Raw genomic sequence first — 16,865 nt, 5'->3', positions numbered from 1 at the left:
GGAAATCTGTGAATACAGTGTACCTAGACATAACCAATGCTTTTGACACTATCCCCCACTCAGACATCATTGACAAACTCACCTAGCTAGATATCAACCCTTATATTGTTAGATGGGTTGCTAACTAGCTCACTGATAGACCCCATATAGTCAGAACAGGGGAATCCACCACCAACCGCAGAACTGTAACCATTGGTGTTCCACAGGAATCAGCTCAGAGACCTCTGCTGTTTGGAATATCTTTCTCCAAAATACAAGCAAAAACTAAAGATCTGTGTGCTGACAAAGTTTGCTGATATCTGCAAACTGGGAGCAGTCATAGAATCTCCAGATGATGTCAACATCCTACAAGAGGGTGTTAAATAAACAAATGATTGGTTCCAAAGTCATGACCTTAAACTCAATGCAAAAAAAATGTATTATCCTCCCTTTCAGTAAGGGTGACATTCCTGCTACCACATCAATAGCAACACCTTAAGATACAAGGCCATGTCAAACCCAGAGCTGTTGGACATGCTACACTTAAAGAAATCCAAATCCCTCAGAGATACACGCTCCAGGGATCTAAATTTTGTCATCACAATGAATGCTGGAGGGATAGGTTCCTGACCCAGACACTCCCCAGACTCTGGAATAGACTGCCCATACATGTCAAGCAGAGCACCTCTTTGGCCCTCTTCAAAAGTAACCTTGACGATTGGATGGGAGATAAGAAATTCACCCTGGGGATCATGTCAGCTGCCCTGCTAGACAGGGGTCCAGGGAAGTAAATACTGTGGGAAGAAATAGCCAGGGAATTGTTATGGCTAGGCTTGTATAGGCCCTGGGGCCGATAGCCTAGTACCAACCTATGAACCTATTAAGTATGCACTCAGTGGTGAAAGATCTGGGCACTCAGGTTGACTGCAACTTCACCTTTGACCACTATGTCTCCACAATAGTAAGAAGGGCATTCTATATTGCTCATCTCATAAGTAAGGGCATTGCCTCCAGGAAAAAAAAAAGTTATAACTTCCCTGTACTCTTCCCTCAGCAAGCCAAAAATTAAGTACAATGCCCTTCTTGGTATGTACTGTTCCAAACACCTGCAGCAACTGGAGGGACCACAAAGGTTCCTCACAAAGAAAATTTTAGGTCTTCAACACCTGTCTTATGTGGATCATCTGACATCACTGTCACATTATTCTGTTTCATATAGACTACTCAGATGTGATCTCTGCCTTGTATGCAAGGCAATCTCTGACCCTGCTTTACTGGAAATGCTGCAACTCCATAAGTCAAATGGTACACAGGTTACTCACTCTAAAGACCTTAACCTGGTATGTGACATTAACAGAACCTGTCTGAGGGATGGATTAGTCTCCCAAAGGTTACTACACCTTTGGAACAGACTCCCACTTCGTGTCAAACAGAGCACCTCACTGGCTCTCTTCAAACACAATCTGGATGATTGGATGGGCAACCATAAACTCACCTGGGGGGTTTCACCTGTGTCCCTCTTAGAAAGAGGGCAATAGGGGCTAATCATGGAAATAAGGATAGAATTTGGCTAGGCTTATAAGGGTGCTAGGGCCATTAACATAGTAACTTCCTATGAGCATATGATCCTATATTTGCCTATGTCTTAAGTGATAAAGGAGCTAAAAAGTTACTGAAAAAATGGTATTTTGGACTACATACTGACAACAGATTGCAACATGAGAAATAAAGCAAAACGTGCAGATCTGCTGATCTGAGAAATGAGTTGATAAAAGACAGGCTAGTGTGTGGTGTTGATAATGATGCAGTGAGAAAGATTTTCCTTTGAGACAGTGATTTAACATTGAGCAAAGCCATTGAGATTTGTCAAATATATGACCTTATAAAAGAAAAGCACACAAAAATCTTTACAAATGAGGAAAAATGTGCTTTCAGTATCTAATACTGTGAATGTTGATAGTGTACAACATAAAGTGAAGATTAAAAAAAAGGGGTATAAATTAAACGGTGTGGCACCACCCGAACTTAACCTTAAATTGAAAAGGTTGTTTGCTATCCCAGACCTTATTTTTAACTGTCGCAGTTTTGGAGGCAGCCATGACCCTAAATGAGAAAAGTGCTTAGCTTTTGGTCAGCAATGTCACAAATGTAAAAAGTGGAATCATTTCAAAAGGGTTTGTAAGTCTAAGACTCCACATTTCTCTATTAAAAGTGAGCATCCAAAGAAGCAAGTAGATCAAATGGAGAGCTGTCAGCAAACTTTCGATGTTGATGTTGTCTCTGTGATTAAAAAAACAGTTAATGCAGTAGATTATCAGTCAGCAGCAAACTGCAAAATATTTTGCTCTGTACAAATTAATGGGAAACCTCTAGAGCTTAAAGTAGATACTAGGTCCAAATGCAATGTTATATCAACACAAATGTTTACCAAAGTACGAGCTGGTGAGAAACTTGATTCAACAAACTGTGTGAAACTAGTTGCTTATTGTGGTGAAGAGATTCAAACTGATGGCACAGTAGTTCTCACATGCCATTCTACTGGGAACAGCTATGGCTTGCAACTTTACATAGTCAAAAGACAAATGCAATTACGCTACGCCTCAAACACAGTTTGAGAATGGGACTGATTACATTTAATAAAGAGGTCTATTACACTGCCAGCCCAACTATCTGGAATTTTGTAAATAAGTATATGCCATTTGAGAATATTAATATGGTTTATAAAGAAGTGTGATAGAAGGAGATACTGCCAGCCCAGCTACACGGAATTTTGTAAGTGGTTGTCTGTCATTTGTGAATATCAACATGTATGTCATATTGTACAGACGTGTGCTGAGGAGATGTTTTGTAAAATACTGAGCATAGGTTTATATACACTATTGTAGCTGTTTGGATATATACATACATATATATATATATATATATATATATATATATATATATATATATATATATATATATTTAACAGGGGAGACAGATACAGGAGATTAACTTGCAAAAACCTAAGAATTGTTGAGATTGAAGTACTTTATTGATGGGCCATAAACAAGAGATGTTATCTCTCAGTTTCAGTGCAGTAGCAGACACGGCGTCTTGAACCAGGGTACTTCTGCATTGTTTTGTAAGTGTTTCATTGTTTTATGTCTTTCTAGCAGCTGTAAACATCTGAATGCTATGTGTTTTTACAGGGAGATGCTAAATTTTGTTAATTTCTAACAATGGGGCTTTAGTTTGGAAACTGAAGTCAGGTGACAAAAAGTGATGTCATCCAAGCTAACCCAGCAGTAATGTTAGATATTAATTTAAGAACTCTCTGAAAGAGAGAAAGAGTGCATTTTGTATCTTGTCGTGGACCTAGAAACGTCCACTCACCACTTATGTCTGCGTGTTGTTCTGTAAGTAAGTTTTTAGGGCATAGTTACTCTTTTAGATTTGCATAAGAATATAGTAAAGTATAGCTTAGATTTTTTTCTTTATTTGAGAATGTCCTGCAATGTTGTTTTAAATATTTCATGTGATTTTTGAACTCTGAAGTTACTGTGATGATTTATTGAGTATTTTCTTGTTCTTTTATTATTTATTATTAAATATATTTAAATCTTTCAATTGTGGCTGGTCTGTTTAGAGATATTTAAGCTCTCAGAGTACTTGCATATGTATTTGGTGACACTGTACAGGCCACTCCTAATCGTCTTGGTCTTGGTCAAACTACCACTTGGATTAATAGTGGCATTACACTGTAAGATTGGACACCCTTTGCTACGGGCCTTAAAGTAGCTGATAAAGAGTGGCTGGTGGCAGTCGGAATTACCTTATAGTCTGGGCAGAAGGGACATAGCTAGTAAACCTGTGCAAGCCTTCCCCAGGTGTGTGTGTGTGTGTGTGTGTGTGTGTGTGTGTGTGTGTGTGTGTGTGTGTGTGTGTGTGTGTGTGTGTGTGTGTGTGTGTGTGTGTGTTTGTATATAAATCGAACCTTAAAGTGTCTGTGTGTGTGTGTGTGTGTGTGTGTGTGTGTGTGTGTGTGTGTGTGTGTGTGTGTGTGTGTGTGTGTGTGTGTGTGTGCTACTTGGGCAGAGATGTGAAACACTACTTGGGCAGAAACACTAAACACTGGTTGAACAGAGAGGGTGCTGGAGGTTTTGGCTTGGCCACTCAGCTGATATCTCAACCCTATAGCTGTTCCACTGGGGAGTCTTATTTGGGATCTGGAGAAAGAGGGAGAAAGCAGCCCCAGACTGACTGTGGTCTCTGTGTGCTCTTAAGGGAATTTCACTTTACTGTGTGTGTACTTGTCCTCCCCCCGGTGTGTACATTCCCCAATGTTGCCAAGTGTGAGGATTGAGGCTCCTTGATTACTGGGCCAGTGCTGAGGCATCACAAGGTCCACCATACAAATCTGAACAACCACAAAAGTTTCACACAGAATATGTTTTGTGAGTATGATGACATTTTCAAAGACGAGCTTGGCAAACTTCCAGTCACATATTCTGTGAAGTTAAACCATGAAGTAAGCCTAATTGTCAGACCAGCAAGAAAGAGTCTGGTAGCAATGCAGAGCAAAGTAAAAGGAAACTAGACAAAATGGTGAATTTAGGTGTAATTACTCCAGTAGAAGAACCAACTGAATGGGTATTCTGCATAGTTGTAGCTCTTAAGAAAAGCTCAAATGATGTTCAAATATGAATTGATCCACAAGACTTAAACAAAGCATTTAAATGTCCTCGTCATCCAATGGGCACAATGGAAGAAGTAGCTGCTCTAATGCCAAATGACACCATTTTTTCAGTATTAAATGCAAAAAGTTAATTTTGGCAAATTTCAGTTGATCGCAAATCTTCATTGTTAACCACTTTCAGTACACCATTTGAAAGGTACAGATTTTTGAGTGTGCCATTTGGGATAAATTCTGCCAGTGAAGTATTTTAATGTGCAATGGAACAAAATTTTTCTGTTTATTCATGTGCTATCATAGTAGACAACATTATTGTAGGGGCAATGGTGAAGATGAAGATGACAGAAATCTCAGGAAAGTTCTAGACCATGGATATGAAGTTAATCTTAAACTGAATCATCAGACATGTAAATTCAAGCTGAAATAAGTCACTTATGTGGGTCATTTGTTTACTAGTTTTGGCTTACAACCAGATCCATCTAAGCAAACAGCAATTCTTGAGATGCTAGTTCCTGAAAATGTCACATCATTACATTTCCTCACTATGGTCAACTATTTAGGAAAGTTCATCCCAGATTTGAGTGAGCTTTCAGCACCCTTACATGAGTTGACATGCAAAAATGTAAACTGGTCCTGGTTGGAACACCAAAGAGCATTTGATAGAAGAAGAAAATTGCCAGTCCACCTACATTGAAGTATTATGATGCTCTTTCTTGTGATGCTTCAGAGTATGGTCTTGGTGCAGCATGTCTTCAAGAAGACATACCAGTTGCATATACATCCAGAACTAACTCAAACAGAGATGAATTGTGCACAAAATGAGAAAGAGTTTTGGCAGTAGTGTTCGCATGTTCAAAGTTCAGTGATTATATTTATGGAAGACTTATCCAAATTGCTCACCAACCTCTAGTAACAATTTTGAAAAAGTCAATACATACAGCCCCAGCATGCCTGCAATGCATGATGGTAAAATTGCATAAGTACAATTTCAATAGTGTTTACACCAAAGGCAAATATATAGATCTGGCTGATGCTTTGTCATGAGCACCCAGACAAGCAACAGAGCAACATGAAAATGAGAAAACAGACTTTGAAGTCATGGAAGTCAGAAATGATTTGTCGTCATATCTTGATGAGCTTAGAAATCACATGGCTTCAGACCCAATTCTCCAGAAGCTGAAAAATGTTATTAGTCAAGAATGGCCAACATGACAAAACAGTTTACCACTAGACATACATCAATTCTGTCCTTAACGAGATGAGCCCATGATGAAAGATGGAATGATCATGAAAGGTCCTGAAGTAATAATTCCTAAAGCTCTGCAACAGGCATATATCAAAATTTTGCATTGTGGTCAACCGGGTACTGATTCTACCAAAAGATGGGCAAGAGACATAGTATTTTGCCCTTCAATGTCAAAAGATATAGCAAAGGAAACTCTAGCATGTTCAGTTTGCAATAGTACTAAATTGCACTAACAAAAAGAACCACTTCAGCTAAACCAGATTCCTGAATTACCATGGTCAACGGTTGCTACTGACATTTTCTAATGGGATGTTAAGCATTACCTCTTATTAGTAGACTCTAATTTGAATCGTTTCCAAATTGACCTACTTCCTAGCTTAGCATCCAGCACAGTCATTATGAAGTTGAAGGCACATTTTTCTGTCCATGGTAGTCCTCACAAAATCATATCTGACAATGGTGCATAGTTTACAAGTCAGCAGTTTAAGAAATTTGCTGAGTCTTGGGAGTTTGTCCAAGTTACTAGCAGTCCTAATTATCCAATTAGTTAGCTGAGTATGCAGTTCAATGTGCGAAACAGAAATTCATGAGAAATCGTACAGATGTTTTTCTTAACTTAATCTCAGAAACATTCCTCAAGATAACTTGCTTGGTTCACCTGCACAGAAATTAATGTCCAGATAGATGAGAACAACCTTACTGATCAGTACACAATTGTTAGTACCAAATGCAAAGAATAACAAAATGGTCAAGGCCCAACTTTTGAAAAAATCTCAATTACAAAAGTTGTACTACAAGTCTCGCAAACTTCTTAGACCATTAAGACAAGGAGAGATTGTAAGAATGGAAACATCTAAAGGATATGACCGAGTGGGTATCATCAAAAATCTTTGTGGAGAGCGGAGATCTTACATTGTATAATCTGAAGGAATGGATTTCTGAAGGAATCGAAGACTTATACTTCCAGTCTCTGAACCAATGATGCAGCAGATTGCCTGTGCCAGACACTCTATTTCTCACAGCAACTATTTGTTCAAGTTCCAGAGGACAGTGTACTTTCTTTAAGTAATCCTGAGCCCTGAAGTTCCAATTGAAAAAGAATCCCCAGAGACTGTTGCTGATGCTAAACCCAGTCATAATTTCTATGTGACTAGATCGGGTAGAATTTCCAGACCGAATCCGAAATATACAGCACCTTGGACTTGAATTAATTTGTTGAAATGATGTTATATCAAGCACGTAAAATATTTTGTTCTCCAATTGCATGTTGAACAAATTAAAGAGGGAAGATGTAAATCAGTGTGTATCTTGAACCTAGTCAGCCACTGTAGCTAGATAGCACTTGAATATAAGTCACTGAGCACATGTAAGATCAGTGCCATTTTGTACAGTCAGCCTTAGTGAATGCAGTCATGAATGGAAATGCTCATGCGAGTGTGTTTGAAGTATTGAGTTAATCAGTTAACTTAAGTACATGTTCCCGTTTTTGTTCCTGATGTGTTTATGTACATTAAATACCTTGAACCCATGCACCACTACATTGTCTCTTTTCCATGCATGAGACAAGCAAAATAAGTCATAAAACAATAAAACACTTCCACTCTTCCTACAGGGTAAAATAAACCATTTTCTGGCACAGACATTTCATCTCTGGCTGTAGTCAGAACTGTAAGATACAATCTTTATGGCCTAAATTAAGTAATTTTGTTTCTTACTATTTTTCAAAGTTATCTTGGGCTGAGCTTAATCTGTTCTCTTCCAGTATCCTCTGCTAAAACATATACATTTAATCAGTTACAATACAGTCAGGACTTACTGTTGGTGCATTTTTTAACACAAGCAACTTTACAAATACATTTTCAACACAATCATCTGTACAAATCAGTTTGCTATACAAATGATATATAGTTCTTACAAAATTCCAGCTAGTGCTGCTGGTATATGTTACACATCCACTGCCCTACATCTCCTGGCATAGCTGGCAATACCTCACATTGTCACACTATATAGTTAGATTACAAAGACCCCACACCCTGTCTGGTGATATTATGACCAAGAAACAACAAAGGGTAATTATATCTAATGCGCTTAAGAGACTGAAGGTAGTATGGCAGGGTAGCTCACAGACATAAGAATAATATTTTAGATACAGAGAGTGAGAGGTGGAGAAAGACAATTAGAGAGATGTAACTCCAGCAGATGAAGATATAGTCACCTATCCTTACTTGTGAAACACAGTACCTTGTGCCCCTTTGTGGAGAACTTATCTCTGGAAGAACATGCATAGATTGCTAAGTCAGTCATTTCCTCTGTGTTTTTTTCCCTGTAAGCACACTTTGTTAAACTCTTTACATTCCCTAGTCTGTCTGCAGTTGACCTGCGAGACCTAGCTTTTGGCATTAACCAGTGCATTTAGCAGCCTATAATGCAAACATAATTTTATGACCAACTTCATTAGTAGAGTGAGGAAGAAAAAAGACATGAACTCATACCTGTCAGCATGATGAGAAACGTGACCTTGAACATAGATTGCCATTCCTGGTTGAAGTCCTCCATAGATAGGTTTGCTGAATGGAACATTCTAAAAAGTAAATAAAGAAACAGGTTACTATACACCTTTGTAATATAATGTAAGAATATTTGTTAGGTCTTTCTAGTCACTTTCTGTTATCTAAGGTCTGGAAGAAGGAGGAAGAAGATCAACATGTGCAGCAAAAAATCTTTACTGTTTTTTTTATAAATATTTTTGCATATTATTGCCCATACTATTGCATAACCAAGCTTCGGCTGAGTTAGCAATGACAGCTTTTTCATATGATGGTATTCAACTTGGACCTGGACAGTTACAAGAATGACAATTATGAATGCTAGTTTCTGCAAGCATACTTTCAGTGTTGGGTCCAGAATCCAACATTAATAAGTGAATGTGTATTTTTTCTGCATTATTTTATTTATTTAGATTCTGTTAATGAGGTTAATCCTACTGAGTAAAGCATATCTGATAGTGTACCTGGAGAGAAAAGCTTCTACGTAACTGTAAAATCAAGAAAATAGCACAGTGGTTTACAGGTTTTATGGCTTTACTAGCAGGTAATATTACATGCAGCAAAACAAAGAATTATATAAACCAATGACAAGGAAAAAGAAAAAAAATGTATGTAGTTACTCTCCACATAATAGTTAGAAGTGTCTAATACATCATTTGCTGCAAGTAAATTTTAACAGCTGAGGATGCTAAGCCTATGTAATCATTAACAAATTTGCAAGGCAAAGTCTCTTATGAAGAATGGTTTTCAGAAAGGTTACCACCAGCATAACACCCATTTTACCACTCATCATCATCATCATCATCATCATCATCATCAACCTCGTTTTTCCCATTTTGTATACAAGGTTGGGGTGTCATGTTAATTGCCGCCACCTCTCTCAATTCAGTGCCACACTCCTGCCTTCTTTGGTACCCATGCCTGACTGTCACAGATCTTCTCTCACACAGTTCAGCCACCTCATTGCTGGGTACCCTCATTTCCGCTTACCTTCTTATCTGTACCTAATCATCTTCACCAGACTGTCTTCTGCTTTTCTGCACATGTGCCTGAACCACCATAATATGTTCTCTTTTACCTTTTCTGCAATTGGTGCTACTTTGGCTTCTGCTGTTATATCATCATTTCTTTGTCTGTCCCCACTGTGCATCCTACCACCCATCTCAGGCAATTTATTTCCATCGCTTCTAGCTTTCTCATCTGTTCTTCCTTTACTGCCAATGTTTCTGTACCATACAGTAGCAGTGGTATCACCATTTTTTGTACCCCTTACTTTTCAGCTTCTTTGGCAATCTTCTATCATATACTGCACCTGAGACTCTGTGCCAGTTGACTGCAGCCCCTCTGATTCTAACTTTGATCTCTTCATTCAGACTTCCCTTCTTGTCAACCACCCCTCTCAGATACATGAAGCTATTAATCTGTTCCACTATCTTCCCTTCTATCTCAATTCTCAGCTTCTTCTGATTTCCCCAATTTACTGCCATTACCACTGTCTACTTAGTTTCATCCCATGTGCCTTCAGTTTTGCATTCCATTCCCCTATCCTTTGCTGAAGTTCTTGCTCAGCGTCTGCCTGTAATGCCACATCATCTGCATACAGCAACTTTGCTGATCTGTCTCCTCAGACCTGTTTGGTAATGTAGTCCATCACCAGTATGAACAGCCATGTGCTCATAGCTGAACCCTGGTGCACACCCACTCCCACAGGGAACTCCTCTGTGAGACTGAACACTGTTTGTACTTCAGTTATTGGGTCCTTGTACATAGCCTGCCCTAATTCTACCAATGTCTATGGGACTTCAAACCACCACAGTACTGCCCAAATCAGCTTTCTTGGGACCTTATCATATGCTTTCTCCAAATCTAGGAATCTCCAGTTGGACTCTTTCCTCATCTCTAGCTTCTTCTCAATTATCTGTCTCACTGCAAACATTGGATCCATTGTGCTGCAGCCTGATCTGAATCCAAACTGCTCATATCCCATCTTACTTTCTGCTACTCTGCATATCTGCTTATGAATCACTCTCTCCAGAACTTTCATGTAATGTGACAGGGGTCTGATACCGCTGTAATGCCCAGAGTTGTGGATGTCTCCTTTGTTCTTGTACACTGGCAGTCATCTGAGATATGCCTTTCTCTCCACACTGCTATGAGTACCCTCAGGAGCCATTTCTCCCCATCACACCCAGAATCTTTATCATATGTGCTGTGATCTCATCTGAGCCTGTTGCTTTCCCTGACTTAATTTTCCTTAGAGCTAGTCTTACTTCTTCCAAGATGGGCTCCTCTTCTTCTTTCATTGTAGGCTGTGTCTGGGCTAGTACAGCTTCTGTGGGGCTTTCTTCATTCAGAAGCTGCTGGAAGTACTCCTTCTATCTGCCTTTGAAGTCCTGTGGACTGGTGAGCAGGTTGTTGCTGGCATTCCTTATGAAGGGTGTCTGACTATGTTTTTTATTTTCCTGTCTTTGCCTTGCAACCTGATATAGTTTCTTTATGCTACCTACTGAGTCACTTTTCAGAAGCTAGTAGAGTGCCTCTGATGCCCTGTTCTTTGCTATTGCAACTCCTTTCTTAGCTTCTTTGTTAACCGACTAATATTTCTTCCTAGCCTGGGCTGTCTTTTCTATCTCGAAATAAAAGACTCTTGACTAGTTACAGGGTTCTTCAAAAATCACTCAGAAGTCACTAAAGTCGTTAAGATTTAATCAGAAGCTTTCGGGCTATCCACCCTTCATCAGCATGTAAAACTATTCAATTCATCACATTTAAATAGAGGTACAAATAAAGTCACATGATCAAGCCAGCCATACAAATTACGCATATACTTTAACATCAACTAAACCATAAATTATGCATAAATAAATACATTTCAACATATTCCAATCATATATTACTTATAACAACTTACTAATTACTATGTAGAATATAAATTAACATGAGCAATAATGTTAAAATGTTGCAATACTAAAATCCTAAAAAAATCTCAGTGTAGATATAATGACTCATCATATATTTTCTCTCTGCCTTTTTACCAATATGGGTTTCAGACTAACAGTACTATTCAAGCCTGGTGGTGTATCAACTTGTAGCTTAACTATCCATTCATATTCTCTTAATTCTAAAATGTTATTTACATCACCCCCTCTTATCCCTATATTCAACACATTTATGCACCTAAACTTAAATGTATGTGTATGAAACTCCATGATGTGCTTATACAAACCATTATTCTGTACTTTCCTTTTTATTTCTGACCTATGTTCAATTATACGGTCTTTTAACTTTCTTATCGTCTTTCCTACGTAGAATGCCATACATTGTGTACATGTCGCTAAATATACTAATTTTGTCGTATTACAATTTGCATTACAATTAAGGAAAAGTTAAAAAGGCAGAGAGAAAATATATGATGAAAGCTTCTGATTAAATCTTAACGACTTTAGTGACTTCTGGCTGTCTTTTCCATCTCCCAATTTTTCCTGCACTCCTTTCATCTTTTGATGACTTCCTGGACTTCTGCATTGCACCACCAACTTTGCTTATGTACCTTATTTACATACCTGGCTTGGCCACATATCTATTCTGTAGTTATCACACATGCTGTTTTGAGGTGCTGCCATTCTTTGAGCCCATTTTACCACTGGTGGTAACCATTTCTGATTCACAAACAGCCCTACCCCAACACTTCACCTCGATATGGTGAAGCACCATGGTGAGCTGTCTGTGTTTTACCACAAATACTAATGAGGTAATGCCTATATTATTTAGCCACGTGCTCTCCCCCAGAAATGTTTATAGTAAGGCATTTACCCAATCAAGCGATACGTAGAATCATTCAGCTGTGTAAGTGAGCCCGGCCAACTGAGTTTATTAACTTGACTAAACACTCACAGTTACATATTATTCTTAATGGGTGAGACCATGTCAGAGGTAAATGAGGGGGATTTTATTGTCCATGTAGTGGTGTGCTTGTGTGTGGTTGTACGGGTGAGTGAGTGTATGCAAAAGGATGACTGGTCACAAGTGATAGTGTGTGTTTTCTGTACGTATCAGCCTGGGTGGGCACAGAAGGGGGATAGTTACAGTACAGATAGGGTAGCTGTGTGTCTATGTCTGTGTGTGCTTTCTCTCTCTCTCTGGGAGAATGGGTGACTGGGTCAGTGAGCACAATCTGGTGGGGGGGTTGTGCAGGGAAGGTTGTCATACCTCTAGAGTAATAAGCAAATCCTGCAATATTGGAGGGTTGACACTAGGCACGAGAGACAGCCCAATGTAAATTAAAAAAGTAGTTAGTAGAACAGTTATGAGATACAAAAGACATACTGTTGGGGGGACAGTAGATACCAGGTATAGTCTACAAACATTAAACTGATGTCCCTTAAAAGGTTAATAGAACAACAGTTTTGCATCACGAAGGCTGTATGGGCAGGGAGAATGCTAGACACTGGGGATTTAAATGTAGAGGGAAAAAGCTTTTTACCCTGTACCTTCAGCACATAAAATATCTTGCTCACAATGCAGTGTTAAAGTCCTCTGCACCTCCATTCCGCACCAGGTATACTCTTTAAATTGTATCTTTACTCGCTTAAAAAAACATTACATCAAAACTCCTTAACAACTCAAAGCTGTAGTCCTCCATGCAAATTGAGAAGAATCGTACTGGGATGAATTTTAAAAATTTTAAGAAGTACGAAACTCTTAAAGTCTGGGATTATTGACTGTAATTCTAATTTTGGGGTACAGGAACAGAGCAGGATCATGAGTAAAATCAAGGAAAGCTGTGAATGTTTAGGGGGATGTTAAACTTGAAGGGGTGCACCATACTTTAAAAAGGCCATGCTGAAAACTTCGGAACAAAGCTTGGAAAACACAGGATGACACTGGGGATATATTTTAAATTATTGCTTGGAGTCATTTGAAAAGTTAATAGAACAGCAGCAGGTGTAGCATCACATGCACTTTCTAAACAATAGGAAGGATGAAGCTCTAAAGTTTGCCATTATGGACCGACTGTAATCATCTGTGGTTTATGAGGTGCAGGGAAAAATAAGAGGACAGCACAGTAAGTAAATACATAAATTTAGCATAACTGTGTAAAGTGAAAGCTCCAAATGTTATAAGCACATGTAATCACAAAAGAGACATACTTACTGGATTATAAACAAGAGCATTCCCCATAGTCTGCAAGAGTGAAAAGCAAAAAAGAGAAAACAATGGTCAGACTACTTAATTCATAACAAATAAAGCACTTCAAATTTAGTTACAACTCTTTCCAAGCACTGCGAATAATTATCTGATTGTCTATCAGATTGTCCATCAGATTTAATTTCAAAAGCTGGTCTCACAGAAGTAAACGGTATCTAGAACAATAATAGCCTTCTTTAAAAAGTGTCACTGATAGTATCATTTAACTCATTAAATATGGTAGAGGTAATATTTTTTATCTTATTAAATATCATAGAGGGAAAAGAATTTAATACCATGGAGCGCCTTCTGTGTGGAGTCTGCATGTCGTTCTGAATGATGAAACAAAATATATTAGAGCTTCGCTTAATGAGGTCAATATTGGTAATAGGAAGGTAGCAATGGTTTTATATGACATGTTGTTAGAAGGCTCTATTGACATTCAGACATATAAGTTCTTAGAAGTGGAAAAGCCTATGACTCCCATCATTTTTGGTGTGCCTAAGGTCCATAAGAATACCAGTAACCCTCCCATGAGACCTATAGTTGCCTCTGCTAATTCAGTGACAGCACCTATAGCCAAATGGCTTGATGTAAAATTAAAGGATATGTCATTATCAGGTAATGCAGTAGTAAAAGATTCATGGTCTTTATTAGCTAATCTAACTTCGGAAGTTTTTTTGAAAGAGGTTATGTTTATAACTATTGATATCGTGGATTTGTTCTCTTCCATACCACATGCGGATGGCATGAAATGGTTTGAGGAAGCTTTATTGGATTATGGTAAATTTAACAACAACGATTTTTATTTAATTATGACCTTGATGGACCTGGTGCTTAGTAACAACTTCATCTTTTATGAAGGCGAATTTTTTAAACAGGTGCAAGGTATTGCTATGGGTGCTAGATGTGCCCCAACTTATGACAACATTATTTTAAGTGCATGGGAAGAAAAATATATTATCAATTCCCCTTTTAGGCACTGTTGGAACTTGTACCAATGCTTTTTAGATGATATGTGCTTTTTGTGGATAGGTTCTGAGGAAGAATTCAAAACATTTTTTAAGTATATATCCCAGTCAACTGAATTCTTGAAGTTTGCGTACCAGATGGATAAAACAGCTCTTACATATTTGGATATATATATTGGGAAAGAAGAAAAGGGTTTCTTTTCGAAGATTTTCAGAAAAGACACATTTTCAAATTCATATTTATCCTATAATAGTGCCCATCCTTATTATCAGAAGAAGAGTGTGGTGAAAGGGCAGTATGTAAGAGCCAGTCGTATGACTTCAAGGGACAGTGATTTTGATGAGGAATGTTTATTATTGTTCAAAATGTTTAAGGAAAGAAATTATCCCTCAGATCTTATTATTAATATTGCTGAAGAGGTAAAGCAAGGTAGGACATCTAAATTCAAACCCATTTTAGGCCTAGGCAAGGAATGGGAGGCTAAAAAGAACAACAAAAAAGGACTGAATTAGATGGTAATTTGATTATTGACTTCAGTGGTCAAGCCGTTAAAATTAGGAAAATGTTGGAAGAAGAATGGTCACGATTTGGGAAATTATCTGACCTCAGGTGTTTGTTTCAACAACCACTGAGATGTACATATAGAAAAGGGAGATGTGTAAAGACAATATTAGAGAACAAAAGACAGATGGGAGTGATTAAATCTGGTAAGAATGGCACGTACAAATGTGGCAGGTGCTCCCAATGTTCATTTATCATGGCAAAAAATACAATATATATTCCCAGTCATGATTTTCTTATTGAGAGCAAAAGTTTTGCTAATTGTGAAACGATGGGTATTGTTTATATCACTTTATGCAGAATTTGTGAGGCCTTCTATGTAGGAAAGTCTGAGAGAAAACTCAAGAATAGGGTTTATGAACACAATTATGAAATTAAGACTAATTGTGTTAATAATGCCCTATATAGGTATAAAGCTAGTTGCCCAAGTGCACTATTTAATTTCTTTGTGCTGGAAATGGTGGATAAGGATGTCAGGGGTGGCCTGTGGGAGACATCTATTGAATATAAAGAATTGATTTGGCAGATAACTCTCGAAGCCAATAAGCCCCCAGGCCTCAATGATATAATTTCCATCACACCTGTGTTGAAAATGAGAGCAGCGAAGTTGTAGTATTATAGTAGACCACATCAAATTAATATGGTATATTAAATTAATACTACTCAATCCACTGTTCAATTATTACTATTTCATTTAAACATTTATATGTTTATTTAATTATGTACATTTTCATATATTTAAATGTATGTTTACATCATATCAAATTATAAGACATGATTATTTTATTTTGTTATTTTGTTCCGCTACAATTGATTTATATTTTTTCGATTAATTAATTTAATTTTATGTTGAATTTTAAATTTTAGATTATATTGGACATATGTATTTTGCATTGTATTAATTTACTAATTCATATAGTTTCTAAGTATTAGTACATGATATGCAAGTCACTAATGAATTTTATATTTTACTTCACACCTATTAGATATAAAAATATAAGATAGTTCATGTAGTATTTTTAATGATTATTGTTGTATGCTTCCATTCAGTCATATGTCACTTGCAACACCAGATGGCGCCAAAAAGTATTCAGATGAAGTTAAAAGGCTGAAAGATGTAATTGTATAACTATATATTTACAAGTATATTTATTTATTTACACATTATCAAGCACATTAGTGTTTTAAAGTTATTTTAGCAAGATATGTATGTAACATGTTTTTAAGTAAGTGGCTCATAGAGTGAATTAAGTCTGTAATATTATATTTTGTATGAGAGTATGAGTATTAAGGGCTTTCTAAGGGTTAATTGGTTACTGAATCAATTCTAATCAATTATTGTAGAATTCTGGGTATAAAAGGAGTTGTCCCTGTTGTAATTTTATTTGATTTCTATTTTCTGATGAAGACTACGAATCGAAAACGTATTACGATTGTTAGCGTTAAAGTCATTTGTCTCCTTGTGGATTATTAAAGAGTTTGGTGTTTCCAGGAGCTGAGCCTGATTTCCTTCAAGTGTGGGGTCTATATGTGTCATTTGAAAAGTTAATAGAACAGCAGCAGGTGTAGCATCACATGCACTTTCTAAACAATAGGAAGGATGAAGCTCTAAAGTTTGCCATTATGGACCGACTGTAATCATCTGTGGTTTATGAGGTGCAGGGAAAAATAAGAGGACAGCACAGTAAGTAAATACATAAAT

The 16,865-nt window shown here is 37.5% G+C and overlaps 1 protein-coding gene across 1 annotated transcript in view; it reads right to left on the bottom strand.

The window, feature by feature from the left end:
- Nucleotides 1–16,865, bottom strand: part of LOC122796818 (galectin-6-like) — a 332,787-nt gene that overhangs the window by 200,705 nt on the left and 115,217 nt on the right. Inside the window, exon 8 of the mRNA XM_044065917.1 lies at nt 8,390–8,478. Coding sequence (XP_043921852.1) covers nt 8,390–8,478 — 89 coding nt within the window. The remainder of the gene's footprint in view (nt 1–8,389; nt 8,479–16,865) is intronic.

Source organism: Protopterus annectens, chromosome 1.part0 (genome assembly GCF_019279795.1).
Source record: "Protopterus annectens isolate FY-2018-M chromosome 1.part0, PAN1.0, whole genome shotgun sequence".
NCBI lineage: Eukaryota > Metazoa > Chordata > Ceratodontiformes > Protopteridae > Protopterus > Protopterus annectens.
This window is presented reverse-complemented; position numbering and strand designations above follow the sequence as displayed.